The sequence below is a fragment of the Gymnogyps californianus genome, chromosome 1, assembly GCF_018139145.2.
Source record: "Gymnogyps californianus isolate 813 chromosome 1, ASM1813914v2, whole genome shotgun sequence".
Classification (NCBI taxonomy): domain Eukaryota; kingdom Metazoa; phylum Chordata; class Aves; order Accipitriformes; family Cathartidae; genus Gymnogyps; species Gymnogyps californianus.
Genome location: NC_059471.1, coordinates 218,146,515 through 218,170,199, shown reverse-complemented (window position 1 = coordinate 218,170,199; position 23,685 = coordinate 218,146,515). Strand labels below are relative to the sequence as shown.

General features: G+C 64.8%; 1 protein-coding gene across 1 annotated transcript; it reads left to right on the top strand.

Annotated features, from left to right (window-relative positions):
* The first annotated feature begins 440 nt into the window (after positions 1 to 440).
* On the top strand, positions 441 to 23,120 carry LOC127019371 (staphylococcal nuclease domain-containing protein 1-like). The gene is given in 12 exon segments (XM_050901383.1): positions 441 to 474; positions 477 to 514; positions 5,515 to 5,664; positions 6,992 to 7,112; positions 10,451 to 10,529; positions 13,303 to 13,463; positions 13,657 to 13,748; positions 14,714 to 14,872; positions 15,318 to 15,424; positions 15,703 to 15,793; positions 21,903 to 22,016; positions 22,735 to 23,120. Coding segments are annotated over 12 exon segments (1,452 nt in total). The 3' UTR covers positions 23,041 to 23,120.
* Positions 23,121 to 23,685: the final 565 nt, after the last annotated feature.

Genomic DNA, 23,685 nt, shown 5'->3' with positions numbered 1-23,685 from the left:
GTCCCCGCCCGGCCCCGCCCCCGGCGCGGCGCGGCGCGGCGGGAGGCCACGTGGGAGCCCGGGCGGCCCTTTGCCGACGTGTCCCTGGCGCCGCGTGCCCCGGAAGTCCCGCCCCCGCTCCACCGCGGGGCGGGGGTGGGGGAGGTACGCGGGGGCGGGGCCTCCCGTGACGTCACCCCCGCGGCGGCCTCTCGGGCCGGTGCTGCGGCGCCGCGCGCCGCCATTGGCCGGGGCGCGGCGGGGCGGGGCGGAGCGGGCGGCGGGGCCGGCCTCCCGTTGGCCGTTGGCCGGGCGGCGGGGCGGGGCGGCTGGCAGGCCCCGCCTCCCCCCCGCCGCGGCCCCGCCCTCCCCGCCGCCCCGCCCCGCGGTTCCCTTCCGCGCTCGCACCGGGCCCCGTCCGCTCCGTCCGCGCTCGCCCCGTCCGCCGCCCCCGCCCCGCCATGGCCTCCGCGGCCGCCCCGGGCAGGGCGGCTCCGCGCCGCCCCTCGCCGTCCAGCGCGGCATCGTCAAGATGGTAAGGGCTCTGCGCGACCGCCGCTTCCCGCGGGCCTCCCTGCGCTGCGCTCCGCTCCGCCCGCCGCCTCGTGCGCCCGCCGGCCCGGCCCGGGGCCGCAGCCCCCCTCCGGTGCCGGGGCCTCCCCCACCTCCCGCAGTCCCCTCCGGTGCACAGGACCCCCCCACATCTCCCGTAGCCCCCTCCGGTGCCCGGGACCTCCCTCCGCTCGCCGCCTCCCGTCCCAGTAACCGGGACCCCCACCCACTATGCAGTCCTCCCGGTGCCCGGGACCCCCCTCTCCTCCCTGCTTCCCTTCCCGGAGCCTCGCTCTCTGCCCCCGGGCCCCGGCCTTCCCCGCGCCCCACGCCTTCCGGTGCTCCCGGGCCGCTTCCCTGTGCACGGTGCCCCGTGCGCTGCCCGCGCCTCCCCGGCCCCCGCGGCCCGGCCGTGGACCCCCGATGCTGCCGGCTCCCCGGTGCTGCTCCACGGCAGCTGCTGTCCCCCGCCCCCGGCAGCCCGGGGACCCCTCACTGCACCCCGAGACCCCCCCCCCAGGGGGGGGGTGCTGGAAGGGGCTGCACCCAGGGCCCCCTACCCTATGCCGGGGGTAAGGCTGGCTCGGGGACCGTATGGCCCCGTCACCGTGGCTGCCGTCCCCGGCTGCTGGCAAGGGGCAGGAAGAGCTTTCGGGTCCCCCCGGCACGTGCTGGGGCTGGCCACGGGGCCGGGAGCCGGTGGTCCCGCTCTGCTGCCGGCCCCGAAGCCCCCGCAGCCCCGAGGAAGCCCGGGATTCCCCGGCGGCGTGAGCGGCAGCCGCGTGGCACCCCACCTCCCGCTGCCCGTTGGGGACACCGCCGGCTGGGACATCCCTTGGGGCTCCCCACCTGCTCCTCTTCCTCCTCTTCCTCCTGTGCCGGCGGTGTCCCCACGGGAAGGAGCGGTGGGATGGGGGTCCCTGAGCCCCTCCACGTCGGGTCCCCACGTGTGCTGGCGGCGGAGACCTGGAGGGCGAAGGTCGGGGTCCGGCAGCTGCCGCTGGGCCCAGGCCCTGGCACCGTGTCCAGGTCCCCGTGTTCCCTCCCGGTGTCTTTTTCTCCCCCACCCCGTTACCTGCCGTGTCCCCCCCGCCCCGATGAGGATTTGACCGCGGGCTGCCGCTCCCCACCCCGGCTCCCGCGGCCGCTGTCGCCGGCCGTGCCGCTCGCGGGAGCCGGCGTGGTGGATCTGACCCTGCTCTCCGCGTGTCCGCGTCGAGCCGGGCTCGTGCGCCAGCGCGGTGCCAGCTCCCGTCCTCGAGCCCGTTGGCCGCTAAAGGCGCCTTGCAGTGCCCAGCGCCTGCGTTGTCACCTCGTTGCCCAAAACCGGTTTTTTTCTTGTGCCCAAATACAGTTGGTTTTTTTTTTTTCCTCCAGGTTGCAGGAGACCCCCCCCTCGCTTTGCCCCCCTGGGCCCCCCTGCAAATCCCACCGCTGCCTTCAGAACGAGACCTTTGCTCGGGGCATTGCTTCGCCCCGGAGCCCGCTGCAGCGGTGGGGACAGGTTTGGGGACGCTGGAGGTTTGGGGATGCTGCCTTCCCCGTGCTTTAGCTCGCCGGCGGCGTGGGGAGCCGTTCCCGCTGCCCCGTGCCGTCTCGTGCCCAACAAGCAGATTTTGGGATGCTCAGGAAAAACCTCGCCGGGCCGCTGTGCCGGCCTGGCTCCGTCCGAGGGGACATGGATCCGTAGAGTGATTTTGGGCAGGGCAGTTGATGTCTGCTGGCTGAGAAGCAGCCGTGCACGGTGGGCACCGGCTCCTGGGGGCCACGCGCCGCCCCGGTGCCCCATGCCTGGGGGGTGGGTGCTGTGGGATTGCTGGCTGGGCACCCCAGCTGCTGCCTGGGGTGTGCCCCATGATTCCCCTTCCCTTTCCAGGGCAGCCAGCCCAAAATCCCTGCCCAGGGGGCATCCCAGAGAGGTTGGGGTCCCTCTCTGCGGTCGCTGCTCTGCTTCGTGGTCGTGCCTCGGAGCCAGGAGCTGCCGGGGCCAGCCGGAGAGGTGCCGGCCTGTGTGCTCTGCGGTTCCCATCACAGCTTTTTGAACTTGGAGGTTTTGGGGTTGTTTTTTTTTTTTTTGCACCTTCCTGATGCACCTTTCTCCTGAAATCGCGGCGGGTGGGCAGCGGGACTGTAGAGTTTGGGAGCGGGGAGGGGGCTCGTCCTGGCGCAGCGGAGCAGGACGGGGAGGGAAGAGCAGGAGCAGGGAGGCGATGGAGGTCGGGGCCCTGCAGCCGCCGGCTGCTCCCTGGCTGGAAGAGGTACCGGGAGCCGGGCTGGGGCTCTGCCCGCAGGGTGGGATGGGGCGGCAGCGAGCTCCTTCCTTTTGGGGAGCCTGAGGAGCTGGGGGAGCATGCGGAGTCCCGGGGCGGGTATGGCTGGGCTCGGGCAGCCGGGTGTGTCGGGGTCCGGCTCTGCTCTGGGGTGTTGGTGGCCGGGCTGGAAGGAGTGCGGTGCAGCGTGGCACGGCCCTGGCTGGTGGCACAGGGGCCCCCAGCTTGGAGCTGAGCTGGGGCCTTGCGTTGGTGAGTCTCCAGGTAAACAGAGTGAGCCGGTCAGTTCGTTGGGACCCTGCCTTCGTGTTTTGCTATCTTCCTTCCCATTCCTGCGACGGCCGTTAACCCCTTGTGCCCTGCAGTTGCAGCTCTGGACACGACGGTCTGGCCGACGGCTGTGCCGGCAGGACCCCGGTGCCGTCCCCTCCCGCGCTCAGGGGATGCCTCTGCCGCAGGAGCCGGGTCCGTCTGACCCACGTCCCCGTGCCGTGCCCTGGCCTTGGCGCGTCCGTCACGCTCTCGGCTCTGAGTCTGCGCTAACTCCTTGTGTCGGCGATACAGCCTTTGCAGCCTGGTTTAAGCCTGGTTTAAGCTTGGCTTCCTCTGGCCGGAGCACGAGGCAGGGCTGATGGGGTGCCCGGGCTGACGTTTGCCGTGCAGGGCAGGAGAGCACGGCTTTGGGGGGCAGGCGGGGGCCGGGGCTGCCTTTGGGAGGGTGAAGCCCGGGTGCTGGGACGGTCTCCCGTCTCATCACTGTCTGAGCTCGGCCAGAAGCTGCTGCCCGTAAAGGGATGTGCGGTTCCAGGACCGGGAGCAGTGGGCAGGCGGTGTGGCTGCTCCGTGGGCAGGGACAGAGGCACAAGGGGTCCGGTGCCGGGGGTGGCGTGCCCACCCTAAAGCACTGCATGCACCCGTGGAGCACAGAGCAGCTCCACTAACGAACCTGTCCCCTTCCCGGGATCCAGGGTTTGCATTGGTAATTGGATAAAACAGTTGCAGCATCTGACTTGTTTCCCCATGCCCTATAAATTAAAGATTAAGGTTAATTACAGCGATGAAACCTCCAAGTCCTTAAGTATCGAGCACTGAGCCTTTGCCAGGGGATTGCTCGGAGTGCGGCTCAGGCTTAATTTGAAGCTCTATTCCCCGTAGCTCGTGCAGCGTGTCTGTCTCGCCGTGGGCCCGGGCACGCAAGAGGCGGCGTGGGGCAGCAAGCGTGATGCTGTGGTGCAACCAGACCCTTGGGGTCGGTGTGGCAGGGCTTGTTTCGGTGAGGGTCCGTGCGAGCCGGTGTCCCTGGCACTGGGCCGGGCCGGCTCCTGTGACAGGGTACGAGTCCTCTGGCTTTGGGATGCGCTGTGAGCATCCGTGGGGATTTCGGGTGGGCAGCAAGCCAGGGCACGTGCTGAAATCCAACCCGGAGGTTTTCTGCGAGCGCTTCGGCAGCATCAGTCCCGCGTGCAGGGAGCCAATGCCGATTAAAACGGGAACAGGGTGGTCCCCGGCATGTTCGCTCTGCCTGGCCAGGAGCCCGGCTTGGCGGCTGGAGCTGGCCCTGCCGACGCTGTGGCTTGGGGTCTCGTACGTGGCCTGGGGTTTAGCAGGGCAGGGTGATGCCGGTTACTGTAATTGAGTTGGGTGCGAGAAGGAGAGGTCCAGTTTGGGTCTCTGTCATTTTTGGGGATTCTCCCAGCAGTTTTCTCCGTACGGGTTTATTTGTCTGACCTCGATGCAGTCGCTTGGCTGAGGTTACCGCCCATGGGTGCAGGGTGTGGCCAGCCCATCGCCGGTGCATGCGGCCCCTTCGCTCCCAGTGGGTCAGATCCCCTGGTAAAGGTCTTAGCATCACAGCAGGTAAAAGCATCCGCTCTGAGCGTGGTCCTTGCTCAACGCTCCTGTAAGCCTTGCCGAGGCCGTGCCGAGCAGCCCAGACGGTTAAAGCCCTCGTGCCGAGAGCAGTGTTCCCCTGGGCCGGCTGGCTGCAGGCCCATTCCCCCTCTGCGTGCCCTGTCCTGGGAAGCTGCCCTGGGGCAGCGCCGGTGCCAGCTTTTCCCTGCCTCCATCCTCCTGTGCCGTGCCAGCAGCCGCGCACAGCCCCTCGGGGTGCTGCGGGCACGGTGCCCTCCCGAATGCGGGGGTCCCTCTGCGGCAGTGGGAAGTGCTGGGGCTGCCGGAGCCCTGGGAGGTGGGATGGGATGGGACGGGATGGGGCTGCCCAGCGTAACAGTGCTCCTGGCTCGGAGCGCTCAGCAGCCAAAGCAGCGGGGGGAGATGGCCCGGCTGGGCTCGTCTGGCAGGTCAGCACCGGGCGTAGAATCCCGGTCTGCCAAGTCCTTCGTGTTACCGCCGCGCTGAGATCACCCTGCGTTCGGTTGTGCTGCGCTCTGAAGGAGGGGATGGGATGTTGGACAGGTACCGCTGTGGAGGTGCAGGGTGCGGAGCTTGGCTCCGTGCTGCATCTCCGAGCAGGAAACCTGGGGCAGCTCCTGGCTCTGCCAGGCCCGTGAGAAGTTGTGCCCTCTGGTGCCGAGTTTCCCATGCCCTGCCTGGGCGGGATCCAGCCCTGGAAGTCTGTCTGTCTGCACAGCGTCACCTGCCTGCGTGCTCAGCTCTGTCACCTCTTGCCTCCCCAGCCTCCCGGCTGCTCCCCTTTGCCGGTTGCTGCTGCCGGGGCCGGGGGAACCCCTGTAACCCCTCTGCCTCTCTGCAGGTGCTGTCGGGCTGCGCCATCATCGTCCGTGGGCAGCCCCGAGGCGGGCCGCCCCCCGAGCGCCAGATCAACCTCAGCAACATCCGTGCCGGGAACCTCGCTCGCCGTGCCGCTGCGGGCCAGCCGGATGCCAAGGACACCCCGGATGAGGTGGGTGCCTCCCGCAAGTGGTGCCACGCAGCTCCCCCCCACCCCAAGGGTCGCGGGCTGAGCTGGATGGGGGAGCTTCCAGGCTGCTGGCCCAGCTCTGCAGACCACAGCACCTTCGGCTCAGCCATTGCAAGAGGCATTGCCCGTTCCCAGACCTGCTGCTGCTGTCCCGTGAGGCGCAGGCAGCTCCCTCCTCACCAGCGCTGCTTCCCTGCCCGACTTGGGGGCACGTGGGGTGCTGTGACTGCAGGGTGCAGGATGAAACAGTCCCTTCAATCATTCTTTAGGAGATCCTTTCCCTGCTCCAGCCCCCCAGTGTGGATTTTGGAGCAGAATTCTCCTTCCTCACCCTGCTATGGTCGCACACGTGCCCAGGACGGGGCAGGCATCGTCCGCTAGCAAGGACCAGGCGTGGCTGGGCAGGCTCTGCAGGACCAGGGGAAGCCGGTGGTGCCTCCAGGCTTCCTCTGCAGGGCTTTACTTGCTCCAGGGCTGGGGGCACGGGAGGCAACGGGGGTGTTGCTTTGGCAGATCAGGTGCAGGCAGGGCTGCCTGTGCCGGCAGCGGTTGGGAGCAGTGGGTTTGTGTCGGAGGGAGCCCGGCCCCGGCCACCCATCCTCCCAGCCCCGGGGGTGGTGCAGAGCGCTGGCAGCTAATTGCTCTCCCTGGGGAGTTTGTCTTCTAAACACTGCTTCAGCCTTTAAATGTCACTCTTTTAAAAAATTATGCCTGTCAGGTTTGCTAATTGTTTATGAGCACGTCATGTTCTCTCCTCCGGACCGCGTTCCCCACCCACCCGCTGCGGTGGAGTGGGGCTGAGCTCGCCGGGGCTCCGGTGCATTCCTGCCTTGGCGCAGGGAGGTGCCGGGGGGACGCGAGACCCTGCTTCTCCCGGCTGGGCACAGCCACCGCGGCTGGTCCCGCTCTGCTCCTTCGCCATGGGCACCCACGCAGCCTGGGGCAGAAGCTGGAGGAGCCCCCGCTGCAGCCCCCTGCGTCGCCCCAGCTCCAGCCCTGCTCCCTCTGTCCCAGGAGCTTTCCTGGGCTCAGCCGGATGGGTCTGGCTGTGCTTGGGGAGCACGAGGCCGGCTGGAAAACCAACCGTGACCCCTTTGTGGTGGGGACGGAGGGGGAGAGTGGAGGTGTTCCTCCTGCAGAGTAACAGGGTCGATTCCTCTGCAAGCTCGTGGGCTGCAAACAGCCTCCGGCGTGGTCCTGGGCTAACGCAGCACACGTGGAGGAGTGCACGAGTCCCCCGGGTGGGGAGGCTCTGGGCTTTCCCGGCTGCGTTTGACCCATCGGCTCACGTCGACTTCTTTCCCTCCAGCCCTGGGGGTTCCCGGCTCGTGAGTTCCTGCGGAAGAAGCTGATCGGGAAGGAGGTCTGCTTTACCGTGGAGTACAAGACCCCGCAGGGCCGGGAGTACGGGATGGTGTACTTGGGCAAAGGTGAGTGCAAAGGGGTCCGTCGGGCACCTACAGGGCTGGCGGGGAGCACGCAGCGAGGTTTGTGAAGCGTGCAGCGGGAGCGTGCAGTGCTCGCCGCCGGAGCTAGCCGAAGAGGGGTGGGTTGGGATGGGGTGTCGGCAGCAAAAGGATGTATGCCCTCTTTTTGGTGGAGCTCCAGCTTTTGGAGGGGAGCGATGCCCAGCAGCAGTCCCAGCTGCCTGCAGGGCTGCGCAGAGCCGGAGCACGGCCGCGCTCTCTGAAGCTGCGGCCGCTGGTTGATGCACCGCAGCGCATGGACATGAGCCATGGCGTTAGGCGAATTCCCACAGGTTTCCCCTTGCCATCCTTTTTTGTCGTTATAAATCTCTTGCTTATCTCCGGCTGATTGAACTCTCCCAAAAGGAACCAGCTTACCCGTGGCCCCTAAGGATGCGTTGGAGCGCTGGGAGCTGAAGCCTGGCCCAGCCGCTCAGCCCAAATGCTGCGCGGTGCCTGCAGGCAGCACCCTCCCTGCCTCAGAGCAGCTTGGGGCAGGCTGGCCTTTTTGGTGCTGGTGCAGGTGGACTTTAAGGTTAAGTCCCTTCTGATGGTGAGCACGACGCTGGACTGCCTTCTGCCAGGTGCCGCATCCCCTCTGCGACAGCCCTGGCCGATTTTGGTTCCAGCCGTGCTGGCGGATGAGTGTTTGGGCTCTCGCTCCCCATGGTTAGCCCTCAGCCATTGCCTGGTCTGGTGAGAGGAATGGCGAGAGAAAGTGGCTTAGAGGTGACCGCATCCTGCTGCCGGCTTCTGGGCTGCGCCACTCTGCTCTGCTGGGCTTAGCTCCTGGTTGGACTTCCCGTGCTTTTGGGTTTCAAGAAGGGGGATGAGATCTGCTTGACGTGGGTGGGCTCCTGGGAAGTGGGTGCTCACCAGGACCCAGCTTGTCCTCCAGTGCTGCCCAGCTTCGGGGTTACCGGGGCAGATGGATGCACTGGCTCAGCATGGGGCAGGAGATGTGCCAAGCAAACCGTGCACCTCTGTGCTCACCGGAGAGTCAGTGCGGAGCCGGGACAGCCCCACGACTACGATATTTGGCATACAACCAGGGTGTAGGTCAGGCTCAGCCAGAGCTCCCTGGCAGCCTCCTCTCCCATGGGAAGCTCAACGGGGTAACTCGCTGTTGGGGGAAGGAGGGAAGGACCAGGCGTGTGTAAGGGGCTGTGAAGGAGCTCAGGGGCTGCTGAGTTTTGGGTGTCCGTCCCCTGGGGTAGCTCTGGTACAGACTGGGAGGTCGGGTGCCTTCGGCCCCATGTCCCTGCAGACTCTGCTGCTTGTGGCTCGGCCATGGCAGGGCCGGACTGGAGAGGGTGAGCGCATGCCGTGAGGCATCCTTGTCTCCAAATATGCTCCCTGGCATCGCTGTGGCACTCGGAGCCTTTCCTGCGGTGGAAGTGGGAGGTTGGCTCGAGCAGTGAACGGCCGGGGCTTGCTCACCACCACAGACGGGGTTCATCCCGAGGCAGCGCGGCATGAATGGAGCAAGCGAGGTTTGCACGGAGGCCCAAGGAGAAAGGAGGTGGCCCGTGACGGGGTGGGAGAGGCTCCCTCTGGGTCTGCGGCAGGAGTTGCCGGTGCCTTTGGCTGGGCAGGACGAGGATTGCCGGCCATCGGCTCTGCTGCATGGCCAGAAAGCCCAGCATCACTGCTGGCTCCCGTTTCCCCGCTGCAGAGGATCAGCGAGTGCGTTTGTGGCCGTGCAGCTCCCCGGGGAGGCTGGAGCTCTCTCCTCAGAGGTTTTCAGGCTTGGCTGGACATGACGAGGGCCAGCATGGCCCAGGGTGGGCAATAGCCCTCCTTGGACCCCCTTTCCACCAGCACCTCGTCGCTGCTGTGAGGGCAACCCAGGGCTGGCTTCCTATCGCTGCTGCATCCTGGCGCACTCCAGCCAGCATCTCCTGTGTCCCTACGGGGGTCCCCCTCCAGCACGGGAACGCAAGACCCCCGCAATCCCCAGGCTGCAAGAAAGGGGAGCGGGGCCCTACGTGCTGCCAGGATGAGCCTGTCCCCCGAGACCACAAATAACTGGATATCGAAGTTACCTCCGTGCTCGTTCCTGAGCTTCCAGTTTGCTCGTGGGCTGGGGGACTGGGAAGCCCTTTGGCATGGGGATCCCCCTCCTGCACAGGCGGGGATCATGGTTTTGGAGAGCGGCTGCTCTCCGCTTTCCCACCCCGCGGGCCGTCCTTCACCAGGAAGCCTGGCAGGTCCCGACGGCGCAGTCTGCAACAAATAAACCTTGAAAGGGGTTTTGTTGTTCGGTGACACCGCGATCAGTGAAGTGCTCCTTTTCAGTCATCTGCGGCCTTGTTGTCTGTCACGTTAAGGACTTATGCTGTGCCTCCCGCGTAGGTGTCGTCGTCATTGTTAAATCCCAGCCTGTCACACCGCGGAGGTGAGAAATGAAGCATAAAATGTTTCCTGATGAAGTTTGTCAAGGTTTAAATACTATTAATGTGGAAACGCTGCGACAGCTTCCCTGGCAGCGATGCAGTAGCTGTCTGCGGCTCTGGGCTTTGGAGCGGTGGGTGCTTTGAGGGGTGGGTGCTTGCCATCGCTTGCCAGTGATGGCTGAGCTGGAGCGGAGGTGCTGGGGAAGGGTGGGGGTCCGGGCAGTGCCCTACACCCCCTCCCCGGCCACCCCACACTGCTGCTCAGGGCTGTGCAACCCTGCACCCTCCCTTCTGCGTGGGCAGCCGGGGGTTTCTCCCGGGGGATTCTGCCCGAATCCTCCTGTTTATCTGCTCTCCCTGGCCCAGGATCCTGCCCAGACTGTGGCATTTGTCCCCCGCTTCCCCGGGGGCTCTGGCTCCCGGTATCTGTGAAACCCCTGTGTTTCTGTGGAGGAAAGATGCCTTGTGCGGAGGTGCCCGTTGCAGGTCGTGCTGGCAGCACAGCCTTCGTTGGAAATCCAGAGAGCCCCTTTGGTGCTGGGGGACATTGCCTGCCTCCCCCGGGTGCTGAGGATGTCCCCTTCCCACGGAGAAGGTCCTGGGTGACAGCAAGCCTTGCAGCCCAGTAGTGCATCAGAGCAACGGGCCGCCTTCCTGCTTGCTTAGCCCTGGGGGAAATGCTGTCCCCAGGAGAGCCCTGGGCTACTCCGCTCAATGCATCGTGGAGGCGATGTGGTGCTGGGACACCAGGCTAGCGATGTGAGCCTTTCACTCCCGGGTTGCTCCGGCACTTGTTAGCCGGAATTGTCTTGGGAGTGCTTTCCAGGACCGAGGTCTGCATGCCTCGAGGGCCGCCCCGCGTGCTGGTGGCTCGTCTCACTGACTCCTCTTCTCCTCTCTCCGCAGACACGAGCGGTGAGAACATTGCCGAGTCCCTTGTGGCCGAAGGGCTGGCCTCCCGCCGGGAAGGGATCCGAGCCAACAAGTACGTATGCGGCTGCGTTCCTGCGCTGCCCCGGTGAGCCCGTGCTGCGCGGCTGCGCCGATTCTCTGCGGTTATTTACCTGGGTGCGGAGCCGTTGGGTTCCTCAGCTTTGGCCATGCACCAGCCCCGGCTCCTCGGCTCTCTGTGATGCCCGGGTTTCACAGGCATTGGTGTCCCAGCACGGTGACCCCTTGTCTTTAGGGTCGGGGTGGCGCGGGGCTGGGAAGGGGGAGCCCGGTATCTCCTTGCCCTGGGTGCTGAAGCACCAGAGCTGTGGCCCTGGGCTGCAGAGCAGAAAATCTTCTGAAGCTCTTGGTTGGTGGAAAATAACGCCTGGTGTGGGGTCGAGGTGCTTTAATTCATGCTAGAGAGGTGATGCTGTGACGTTCCTGCCCCTCGTCCTACATCTGGGCGGTGCAATGCCTGTGCCAATGCCATTGGAACTGATGCCGATGCTTTGCCCTGGCCCTGTCGTGTCCCAGAGCAAGGGAGAAGCCTGGTCTCGGCTGTGGTGTGCCGGCATCCCCCCGCACGGCCCCGGGCGCTGGCTGTCCTGTTCCAGGGGTGCGAGTTTTTTCTGTGGCGCCGCTATAAATACCAGTCGGACGCTATTTCCATCCCCACGCCTGCTGGGCTGGAAGCTTGCCCGTGTCGCTTCCTAAAACTGTTCCTGGCACACTTGGATGCTTTCCACCCAGTGTTTTCGGTAGTGCGGCCTGTAAACAGGTATGTTGAGAAAACAGAGCGTCCATTGCCAAGGGCGTGGATGGGTTATTTTATACCCAGGCTTGCCAGTGCTGAAGCCTCAGGTGCCAGCAGGTCCTGCATGCTGCCTGCCCGGGGACACAGTCCTTGTCCCGAGCCCTTGGGGAACGTGCTCTCTGCCTGGTGCTGGTGGGCTCTGGGTGCCCTCGGCAGAGGTCAGTGGCTCTGCTTTGGCACGGTCGGGGGACCACCGCAGGGCAGTGATGCCTGGGAGAGGTGCGAAAGCCACTGTGCCTGCGCTGGAGGGGCTGCAGAAGCTGCCAGCCTGTGGTGCTGCTGGGGATGGGGGCAAGGAGCCGCTGGGAGAGCGGGCACAGCACTGGCAGAGCCTGGCGAGGGCCGGCGGCGTTCGTAGGATGAATGGGGTTCAGCCGGAGTCGGCTCTCATCACCCCGTCCTGGTTCTGCACCTCCTGCATCGCTCTTGAGCTGCGGAGGTGGAGTGAAAGAGGAAAGCCTCCGCCTGCCAGTCTGCTAGGGTTTTGGCACTGACTTTCTTCTGCTTCCCATCGGAAATGTTCCCCTGGGACCCTGCTGGGGCTTGTGCCCAAGGGGGACCGTGAGCTGGTCATGAGGCTGTAGGGACAGCCGTTAGAGACCCCCGGGGCTGGTGCTCCCCCAGGCACCTGGAAACCAGGGTGATGGGCCAGGCAGGACCTCGGCTCTGGTTCGGTTCCTCTGCGCTCATCCCTGCTTTCCAGCCAGCCTTCCCCGCCAAAGCCCCCTCGCCTGGCTCCATTGCAGGAGCACGTCGGCTGCCGCCGCGCCACTGATCCCATCGGAGGACGGTTGTGTGGCAATGCAGCTAAGGAGAGCAGAGAGAGCCCCTCGCTCCAGCCAGAGAGATGACTGAGGTCCCCCGTGCATTTGCTGCCTGGGACTTTTCAGGTGCTTCTGGACTGACCCGTTGTGCCCGAGGGAAGGAAATCAGGGTGCAGGTTGGGTGCTGTTGTGCACTGCTTGTGCTGGGGGGACTTGGGCAGCCCCACGGGGACCTTCTGGTGGCTTCGGGCTCGCGGGGTTCTGCTGCTCCGCTCCTTCAACCTCCTCCTGCAAGTGCACCCAGCGGGTAGCGTGCCCGGTGAAGCCGGTCACCCTGACGCCTGCGATGACGGTGCGGGAGCAGGACATGCAGCCCTCCAGCCTGGGCGATGCTGCTGCCACGAGCTCCATCACCAGCGTGACGGGGCTGGTGCAGTGCAGTTAGCATGGGACCGAGCTTCCTGCAATTAAATATCGCCTGGAGCACGTCGCTGCTCTCCTAATTCAAAGGGTGCGTTAATTAACGGGTGCGTGAGGTGGCTCTCAGCCACTCACTCGTCAGCTACTTGAGTCGGGTGCTTCTGCAGCGAATTTGGGATTCATCAGGTTGCCGCTTCGCCCTGAGCTGAAGAATGCTAAAACACAGATATCACCGAATTTGTTCAATGAGTTATGACTGCGCGTGGCAGGGCTGGCCGTCGGCGCTGGGAGGAGGGGGCTGCTGCTGCACTCTGCCTTTGGCGGCTGCCTGTGTGTGCAGGACCGGGGATGGTCTGCGGTTTGGTACGGCACGTGAGCTGCATACCTGGGTTTGCCATCCCTCCCCTCCCAAAGCGCGCTCTGCCGTGCCGGGAGTTGGGGCTGCCGCTGCCCTGTCTCCCCAGGGCCGCCTTTCCATCATGGTGCACAAAAGCAGCCTCTGAAAGGGTTGCACGGGCTAAACCTCCCCAGTCCATCAGAGATGGCGCTTCCAGCGGCGGGTATTCGGACATTGATGGCGCAGCCTCTGTGCCACGGTGCCGGAGAAACTTAGTTTGATTTACTGTGTGCTGCTGTCAGCAGCACGAAGCATCATCGCTCACCAGCTCACTCAGGCGGTGCCTTTTCTAGATGTGAGTGATCAAATCGCTAAAGCATCCAGAAAAGTGCCTGGAAGATGGATGTTCCTGGTGATAAAACATGCAGGAACTGGCAGCGTCCTGCCTGCCCGGGGCCTGGCCTCACCCCGTCTCGTCCTGTCCTTGCAGCCCCGAGCAGAGCAGGCTGGCAGAGCTGGAGGAGCAGGCCAAAAGCGCCAAGAAGGGGATGTGGAGTGAGGGGACGGGCTCCCACACCATCCGGGATCTCAAGTACACGATCGAAAACCCCCGGCACTTCGTGGACTCCATGCACCAGAAGCCAGTCAATGGTAAGCTGGCACCAACTCTGGCCCTCACTGCTGGGTGCTGGGGTCACCCCTGTCCTCCCGTCCTCTGCTGCCTGCGCCGTGCTGCTTGGGTGCTGTTCCCGGCACCCTCTCACCGCAGAGAGCTGGCTCCGGCTCCGCAGCTCCTGCCGAACCCCTCCGCAGCGGGACCAACCTCTCTGCTTTTGCTCCGCAGCCATCATAGAGCACGTCCGGGACGGCAGTGTGGTGAGAGCCCTCCTCCTCCCCGATTACTACCTGGTCACCGTCATGCTCTCGGGAATCAAGGTGAGGCTCGGCCACCAACCCCGGCCCCTGGCAGGCATGCTCAGCAGTCCTCTTTGCAGCGAGTTCCCTCTTGAATTTGCACCGTCATTCATCGTGCATCCTCCTCGGCGCCTTTTGGCACTGGTGCAAGTGTGCAGGGGTTGCACCGGTACCTGCCTGCTGCCCCGTCTGCCAGGCTCACGGGGCTGGGGCAGGCAGGGATGGAGGCAGGGGTACAGCTGCCTTGTGGCCCGCTGTGTCGTCCTGCATGCACCCTCCAGTAACAGGCTGGTTGCAGCCCGTGGTTGTGTGCATGCCGATGCGGGGTGTCACCGCGGGGATGGGAACAGGTTTGGGTTAGGCAGGTACCAGTGCCACGCTGCCAGGCCCAGCAGCAGCAGCCCAAGCTCTGGGCTGTCAGACGTCCTGCAAGGATCCCCTGGTCACTGGATGAGTGGTCATCCCTGCTCCGCTGCCGTGGGATGGCATCGAGGTGGCTGCTGGTGCGTGGGCTGGAGAGCTTGGCCACCCGACATGGCAGGAGGCTGACGTGGAGGGCGGCTCTTGGGCTGCGGGCTCCTGGGGCGGCTGGGGCAGAGCGGCCCTGCCTGCCTGCCTGCCTGCCTGCCTGCCCCAGCGGTGCTGGGGAGCCTCCGGCCTCGGCCCCCTCTCGCTGGAGCCCCAGAACCCTTTCCCCCTTGCTCGTCTGACACAGGGTGGACGCACCCTGGGCACCATTACACTGGGAGTTGGTCCCCATACCCTGGTTTGCTCCCGGCAATGTTTGCTGGGGCGGGTAAAGGGCTGTGTCGGTACAACAAGGCACGAAAGCATCGCGATGCGCGGCCCCCCAGCCTGTCCCTCCCAGAAGCTACAGCCAGGGCACGGGGGCTGCACGCAGCCTTCCTCCCCAAGGAGGTTTCCCACCCCCTTGCCAAGGTTTTAGGGGCCAGCCCGTGCCCTGACCGTCCCCCGCTCTGCCGCAGTGCCCCACGTTCAAGCGGGAGGCGGATGCCCCCGAAGTCCCCGAGCCGTTTGCAGCTGAAGCGAAGTTCTTCACGGAGTCACGGCTGCTGCAGAGGGATGTGCAGATCGTCCTGGAGAGCTGCCACAACCAGAACATCCTGGGCACCATCCTGCACCCGGCAAGTGGGGCTGACGGTGGCAAGGGGTGGGAGAGGGTCCCGGCGGGCTGTCGGGACTGTTGGTCATCACTTGCTGGAGATGCTAAAGGTGGCCGCAAGGTCCAGGTGCCTCCGGTGGGGGTTCAGGGCAGCTGGGAGTCGTGGGCTCTTTACTGGTGGATGTGGGAGACCATGGTCCATCTGAGCAGCCCACGAGGAGAGCAGAGCCCCGTGGGTATCGCTGGGTTGGTCTCCGATAGCCCTGGGGGCACCGGGCGCTGTGGCCAGGCCTTGCAGGGCTCTTTGGGGACCTGTGACATCTAAGGGGCCGGGCAGGGCGAGTGAGCTCCCCCCTCGCAGCGGGGCAGGGACAGGGGGAGGCCGGCTCTCCTCGGGGGCACAGGGGTAGGTGTTGATGCCGCGTCCCCCGCGGCTGAGCGCGCGCGCCTCCTCCCCTTCTCCGCAGAACGGGAACATCACCGAGCTCTTGCTGAAGGAGGGCTTTGCCCGCTGCGTGGACTGGTCCATCGCCGTCTACACCCGCGGCGCTGACAAGCTGCGTGCGGCCGAAAGGTGAGTCTGATGCCGGGAACCGCGGGGCTGGGTGCTGGGGTGGGCACGCTCCGAGATGCACCCGTGGGGTGCCCGGGGTGACTCCAGCCCCTTCTCCCCATCCACGTGTGGGGTACCCCCAGTGCTCTCCGGCTGGGAGGTAGATGCGATCTCTCCTTGCAAGCCTGCGCCAGCCCCACTGCCTCTGCCAGGGCTTTGCTGGACAATTTAACGTACGGCATGTCCGTCCCTGCTGGGGACGCCAGCCCCGGCATCACGCCTCTCCCCTCTCCTGCCAGGTTCGCCAAAGAGCGCAAGTTGAGGATCTGGAGGGACTACGTGGCCCCCACGGCAAACCTGGATCAGAAGGACAAGCAGTTCGTAGCCAAGGTGAGCGGCTGGCAGAGCAGGGGAAGGGGCAGGCAGGGTCTGCCTGTGCCGGGGCAGAGGGCAGGGTGCCCGGCTGCCCTTGCTGGCACCTATGCGTGCTTGGACAAACCCCAGAGGGTTTTGCCTCGGCTACATCCCCACCACGGACCACAGTGCACGACCGTCCAGGCGCACGCTGGAATCTTGGGCAGGCCTGGGGTGGGAAGAGGTGAAACAAAGCGGAGGGGAAGGGGCCACGGTTCGTGGGGATGGGTTGGTGGGTGCCCTGGGGCCTCGCTGTGGCTGGCCGGGTGCTGCAGAGATGCTCTCACCCTGCCTGCCGCTCTCCTGCCTGCAGAGGGCTGTTTGGGCTCGGCAGAGTTTTCCTTCCCTCTCCTGCCTGCGTTTCCAGCGCGGTGTTGGGCGCATCCCCATGGCAGCCCCTGCCCCGATCCCGGGGGCTGCTGCTGTGGAGCCGTGGGGCTCCGTGGGGCAGAGCCCCTGGCTGGCACCTCCCTGCAGAGGCTGGCCCAGCTCCAGGGCCTCGCTGGCCCCACACAGGAGAGCAGCTCCAGGGATGCCCCGCTGCAGCAGTGCCCGTGTTCCTGCCGCACAGAAACCGTGTCTATCCCTGCCCTGGCACGGTTCGGAGAGCGTAGCCAATGCGAAAGGGAGGATGCGAGGGAGGCTGCGTGGGGCTGACCTGCTGCTGCCCCTGCCCTGGGTGGTGGACGTCCCTGCGGAGGAGCATCTCGACCGGGAGCGCGGCGGTGGGCTGCGGCAGGGCGCGGGGGTCCGGGCACCGCTCGGCGGGGCGGGGGGGAGCAGCCCGCTAGATGGTGCTGCCGGCTCGCCCAGCGCCGCAGCCGGAGGGGCTTCGGTTCTGGTGGAAACCCTGGGAAACGTGCAATGTGCAGCAGCTGGATTTCTTGGAAAGTCAGCTTAACCCCTACGTTCCCCGCCCCGTGCCCGGGTCGGATCCTGCCCTGGAGCATCCTTACAGCTGCTCCCTCCCTGCCGTGAAGGAAGCCAGGATTGTGCCTGGGCACTTCTGCCTGCAGGCATGGGGGCGAACCCAGCTGCTCCTGGGGGGCTCCTCCTTCCCTGCCTGCCCCGGCGCTGCCGGTTGCGGCGTAGACCGGCTTGGCAGCAGCAGCGGCAGAGTTTGGGGCAGAGCACACCTGACCAGATGCTGGCTGGGGGAGCTCTGGGGTCCAGTCTCAGCCGCCCGGTGCAACCGGCTTAATTAGCTCATCCGTGCGGTGCCGTCACCAGGATGTGTGCCGCAGCTCCCATCCCGTGGGATGAAGCTGGGGAGGCGCTCACACGTGCGTTAACTCTGAAATCGTGCCCTTCTCTGCAACTGGCCGTTTGTCAGCTCAGATATGGCTCATAGCATCGGTAGCGGAGGTCCCCAGAAACTTCCCACCAGCTTCCCCAGGCGGTGAAGGGTTTGCAGGGCTTTTCCTATTCGAGTGGCGTATGAACATGGCCCAGATGCCGAGCCCAGAGGGTCTGTGAGGAGGCCAGAGGTGAGAGCCCGTCCCCCAGGGAGAACGACCACGTTTGGTCCCTACCCGAGGTGCCGCTATCGCAGCGAGAAATAACATCTGGGCAAATGCCCCTGCGGGCACGGGGATGGCTGTGCGAAGGCGCTGGCGCGCTCGGAATCGCCATCCCGCCGCTGGCAGAGGCTGCTGCCGGTGCCCGCGCCAGGAGCCAGCACGGGGGCCGTTAGTCATGCTTTGCTCAGCAGCTTGCGGAGGGCTGGTGGAGGGGGCGGGTGGACGCTCCTGGCATTTCGAAGATGCCCGTTGTTTTGTTGAATGGCTCGTGTGCGGGCTGGGACGCTGGCGGAGAGCTGTGGCAGGTGGGTCTCTCGTCCCGAGCCCCCTGGCAAGGCAGCAAAGGTGTGAGCGGTGGGTTTGGGGCTCAGCGGCATCTCCAGCCCTTGTGCCGGGTGTTGCTGTGGGGCAGCCATCCCTCTCCCGGGAGCAAAGCGAATTCACCCCCGGTGCTGTGGAGCGGAGGGGACCCCGATGTGCAGGCTGCATCCCGCTTAGGGTCCCGGGGCAGAGCGTGCAGGATGGCCCCACGGTTCTGGGTACAGCCCCTCGCTCTGCTGGCGTTCCCCCAAGTCTGGGAGCACTCGGCCCCCCAGCTCGCTGCAGCCCGGGGTCAGCTCCGGTGCGGTTTGACTGCCCTGGCTCTGCAGTAAGAGCCCCCAAACGCAGTGAACGCCATGATGCCATCCTGCTTCTTGGGGAGGAGATGCAGAATTTCTCCGCCTTCGGTTAAAACCTGCTATTTATGCAGGCCCGTGCAAATTGGCATTTAGGGAGCTGTCAGCCAAAGCCCCCCTGGGTGCTGTCCATTTTGCAGTGTCAATTTTTGGTCTTTTTCCCTTCCCGGGAATTGTAAGTGACAGGGAAAATCAGGACAAATGCCTGCACGCCTCGGAGTGCCGGAGCTGAACCCAGAGCTGGGCACGTGCCCGGCCTCCCTGAGGGGCCCCGTGAGCCCCAATCCATCCTCCCAGCGCCCTGCAGAGGGGTCTGAGCACTCGCAGGCAGCGGGCAGGCAGGCAATGGGCAGGCAGTGATTGCTCCGGCGCTGAAGCTGCCTCTGTGCTCGGCAGAACGCCGAGGTACTCGTTTGCAGCGGCAGAGCTGACGTAGGAGCTGCCAGGGGCTGGTGGTGGGAGGAGGAGGAGGAGGAAGATCCCAACCTGTCTTTGCGCCGTTGAGCAACTGTGGCAAATCAGCTCCGGCTAATTTTGGATCCCGCTGCCATCGCGGTCAGCTGCCGGCGCTTTGAGCGGAGGGGTTGGTTTGGGGAGAAATTAAGGCTTGGCCTCGATTGTGGATTTGATGCCTGTGAGTGGCAAGAAGAAAAGCGGTGGAATAAAAATGTGAAGAGGCTGGAGGCTTTCTCCTGAATTCCCTGCGTCAGCTTGTCTTAGAGCACCCGGGGATTTGGGACAGCGCTGCTTAGAGTTGAATACTGAAAGCTGTCCTCTACCAAAAGCTGTTTACAATCCAGCTTTGTAGGTGGGGCTTGGAGGGCTGTGCGAGGTTCTGTCGTCCCATCTCCCCGCCGCAGGGCAGGATCAGTCCCCTCGGGGCCGAGGGGGAGCGGGTGAGAGCAGCCGCTCCCCTGGGGCATGCTGGGCTCCGTGGGCAGCCCCTCGGCCGCATCCAGGCTCGCTGGCTGGGCTGTGCATCGCCTCCGGCCGTGCACCGGCTCCAGCGCTTTGCAGGCTGGAGGAGGCGGTTGTGGATGGAGCTGTGCCTGTGTTGGTTTTTTTTCTTTTTTTTTTTTCCTGTTGTTTTTTGTTTTTCCCCCTTTGCAAAATGCTTGGAGCCTTCGTCATGGCCAAATCGTCTCAGATCCCAGTGGGATCTGCAAAAGCCAGCCTGGGAGCTGCTCTCCTGCCGAGCTGAGTGCCGGACCCTGCCAAAACCCCTCAAAAAGCAGTTTCCTGGTTGTGCGGCAGCACTGGCCCCTCTCTCGGTGCTGGGCACCAGCTCCCCAAGTGCCACCGTCCCTGTCTTGCAAGGTCAGGGTGCAGGAGGTCACCCCTGGCTTTGAGGATGCTCCCTGTGCGGCAGCCTGTCCCCGAGCCCTCTCCCAGGAGAGCTAACGAGCTGCCCTCGTTACCGCCGGGCAGGGAGCGCAGTAGGCAGGAGCAGGCTGCCCTGGGCAGCTGGGGGAACGGCCCCACGGTCCCCAGGCACAGGGGTCCTCGGCCCCGTGAGCACCCAGGGGAGCTGCTGGGGCGAAGCCGATAGCCGGGGCAGGCATGCAGGGCGAGCAAAGCCCTGGGGTGGAAAATTAGAAACCTTGTTGGGATCAACGCTCGCAGCGAGAAAAACTTCTCGCATGAAAAGTATCGACAAGGCACTGCTCTGACCTGCTTGCCCCGGGGGAGCGGTGATGGGGCCGGGGGCTCAGCGGTGGGTCGCTGGAGCCCATCTGCCCGCAGGGGCATCGCCCAGCCCTCCCCTCCGTGCACCCGGCTGGAGGAGCCTGGGTGTGGAGTGAAGGTTGTGTCCCAGGGGGTTTTGGGGAAGCAGTGCTGGAGCATGCAGGCTCTGCAAGAAGCAGTTTCAGAGATTTAAAAAAAAAAAAAAAGAAAAAAATAATCCTTTCAATCCATTTATCAAAGTGCCTTTCTGAGGCAGGTGAAGCCACAATAAATATTGGATAAAGGAAGCTGGCCACAGCAAGCTGAGAAATTGTTAGCAAGAAAAATGACATGGCCTCTGAGGCGGTGCTGAGTCTCCCGTTTTGCTGCCACTGTCACCGTGTCCCCCTCCTGCCCGCGGGGTCCCTGGGGAGGGGGGCTGCAAAGCACCTTCTGCTGCTTCTGTGCATGAGGCGATGCTGCTGAGCTGGGGCTGCGGCTCCTGCCCGGAGGAGGGGGGTGGGTGCCCGAGGAGGGGTGGGCGCCCGGGGATCACCCTCGGCTCCTGCTGCCGTCCTGCCTGGGACTTGTAGCCCCTGGGTGCCCCGGCCCCAGGTACCATGTCCTGCAGCATCCCATGCCCCTGCAGAGACCCATCGCAGCCGGGTCAGCCCGGTGAAGGACCCTACAATTTAATTCTGCCAGGAAGGGGATGCTCGGGGCCGGAGGGGCTTGGCGAGTCCCCGGTGCCAGTTGCTGGCTCCTGTGCCGTAGGCCGGGGTGCCGGGAGCTGGCGGCTGCCTGCCGACCGGAGCCTGCCCTGCTGCCGCCTCCTGCCAGAGAGCAAATGAGATCTGACCGCCGCTCCTGCAGCTCCGACATGGAAGTGCGGAGTGCGCGATGGATGTGTAATGTAGCGTAGGATTTGCCCCCGGATCTGACCTGCAGCTCCCCTGGCTGCAGTATCTTATCGTCACGTCTTGCTTTTTCTAAGCCTTCTGCGAGAGGGAAGGGATAGATGCCCAACGTGCTGCTGGGGTCCCGTCCTGACCCCTCCAGCGGTGAGGATGCCCTGAAGCATGAGATTTGATTACTCCACTTAGCATGCAAGCTGCTTTGGGCTCAGTTCTGCCTATGAAAAACAAAGGATCTGGGTCCCAGGGGAGGCTGTGTCCCTGGGTAGGGACGTCCCTTGGGGGGGTTTGCTGTGCCGAGAGGAGCCCTGGCAATCCTCGGTGTGTGCTTTAATTTTAATTCCTATAATCCTGTTATCCCTTTGGCTAAGCACGATGTGCTTGCTGGGGCAAAAAGTGCTGCAAGTGGAGCAAGTCTGTGCCCTCCTCCCTCCCATTCTCCCTGAGCGCTGGCTCGGCTCTGGGGGGGATGCATGGGGCTGTGCTCCCTGGGCTCATCGTGGATGAGCAACAATGGGAACCTTTCTTCCTGGTGTGACTGGGGGAACTGGGTTTGTGCTGGGAGCAGGCAGGGAAAGGTCTGTGCCCTGCCAGCGGGAATACCCAGGTGCCTTGTCCTGCTCTGCCTGCTGCTGCTTGGTCCAGGCTGGAGAGCGGCGTTTAATGAAAACTGAGAAGATTACAACAGCGTGCTCTGAGCCCCGCTGTCCTCTGCCTGCCTGCACAGCCCTGCCTGCCTTTGCCACAAGTTTTTCTAATTAATTTGCTCCCTGGGTGCGTGGAGAACCACCAGCCAGGACACACTGTTGCACGATTGTGGGGTGGAAGTCTCTGCCGCGGGCTGTGCTCACTCCTTCCTCTACGTGTACTCGTCCATTGTCCCGTATCGACGTCTGTGGTCCAGTCCCCTCTCTGGTTTTGTTTCTGGAGTGTAACCCTGGGGGGCTGAGCTCCGGCACAGGATGGCACATGGCTGGCGATGTGCTGGTGTGCCGCGGCATCACCGTCCGGGGACCTTGCAGGGCTCTGACCAGCGCTGAGCTCCTCAGGCTTGGAGGGCAGGACCGTGGGTGCGCCAGTGAGCCGCATTTGCTCCAGTGACCCACCGGGCAACCGGGATGGGGTTGGAGCTGCTCCCTCTGTGCCGTCTGTCAGGGGTCAAAGCCGCGGTGGGTTGGGGTGCATGCCAGAGCCTGGGCAGTGTCACGGCAGTGCCCGGCTCTGCGGCTCGTGCTGCCGGTGAGGCGCTGCCCTGGGTGCCACGCTGCCTGTGGGCAAGGTGTTCACCTCGGCCTCTCTCCCTCCCCAGGTGATGCAGGTGCTGAACGCGGACGCTATCGTGGTGAAGCTGAACTCTGGGGACCACAAAACCATTCACCTGTCCAGCATCCGACCCCCCCGGCTGGAGGGGGACAGCACGCAGGTGACCGTGGGGACGTGTGGCGGGGAGGTGACCGCGGGGTGAGATGGGGAGGGTGCTCTGCTCCGCTCCCCAGCGGTGCAGCATCTCTGCAGGGCAGCAATCGCCGGCGTCCGTGACCGTCCCTGGATGGAGTCCCCTCCCCGTGAGGCTCCTCTTCTCTCTGGCCTGACCCCCCCTGCCAAGTACTCCCTTTTTCTTCATGGGAGAGCCCCATCTCACGGGACGCGGGAGGCCTTGGGGAGGGTTTGAGCGTGCACTCTGATGGCTGCAGGGGGACCGATGCCTCCCTCGTGCCCCTGCCTCAGTTTCCCCCTCTGTATTGTGGGTGCTATTGCGGTTCTCTGCTCTGGGGAGGTGGGAGAGCCCGTTTCCAGGGTGTGGGGCTGTGGACGATGGGCGGTGGGATGCTGCTCGGGGACGTGCTGGCAGATGGGTGACCTTTCCCTGCGGACTTGTACCCCTCGGTGGATGGGCACAGGGGCAGGGGGGGAGCTGCTGCTCGGCATCCTCGGGTCCTTTGCCAGCCACGGGCTTTGGGCTGGGGCTGTTCCTTTGCTCGCGCGGTGCGGCGGCAGCAGCTCTGCCCTCCCCTTCCCCTGCGGCCTGATGTTTGCCCGTCGCTGGAGGGGAGCAGCAGGAGGCTGCAGGGCTGCTGGAGATGATGCAAAGTGTGCGCAACTCTTTGGTTTCCCTTTTTCCTCCCCGCTGTGCCATTCAGCGAGGTGTTCGACCATGCCAACCTGAGCATCTCTGCCTTCCGCTGCGGGGCTGGCTGGAGCCGGGGAGCGCTTCCCTCCTTCCTCCCCATCTCTGGGAGGAGGGCTCCTCTGTCCTCTGGCTTGAAGGGATGCTGGGGTCTGACTCGCGGGGACCCGCAACGTCGGGATCTGATGGAGAAGTCCCGGGGACTGAAGTCTTTGGAAAACGCCGCATTGTTCATGCACAGTTTGGTCTCCGCTGTACTTGGTTTGAGCATCTTGCGAGCCAGCATGCGCTGGACCTTGAGCCCCGCGCTCAGCAGTGACGTGAAAGCACCCAAAATAAGCTCTGCCGCACGGCCGCAGGTCGCACACTGAGTCCCCTTCACCTCCGCTCAAAGCGCCTCTGCTGGGCCGGGAGCCGGGATGCCGGTTTGATCCCTGTGTCCCTTTCTCGGCACGGAGCGGGTGGTGGCAGGGGCAGCCGGTACCTGCCGGCAGAGCTGTGACCTGCGGCGTGGGCACAGGAGCCAGGCACTGCCCGACTTCGCCTGGCGGCAACTGATCTGAAACCATCCAAAAGCTCCTTAGGGCAGGGATTTATCTGCTTGCTGCTTCTTTCTTTCTTTTATTTTTTCTTCCCCTGATGGTTGATGCACTTGAGAGCGGCTGAGACCCCCGCCAAGCACCCGCATTGTTCCTAGCGGAAACCTCCTCCTCATCCAGCGCCTCTCGAGATCGCGCTCCCCCCTGCGAGCGAGAGGAGGGCTTTCCAACCGGGAGCAGAAAGCCAACCTTCACCCGGGATTACGCGAAAGCCGCCTTTTCCAGGGCTGTTTTTTTCCCACGAACGGCACCGATGCGCTGAGCGCCGGCTCGGGCTGGCCTCGCCGTGCTGGCAAGCGATGGCACCGCGTGCCACGGCTCCCCGAGCTGTTGGTGCGCGCAGGGGCAGAGCCCGGGTTGCTGTG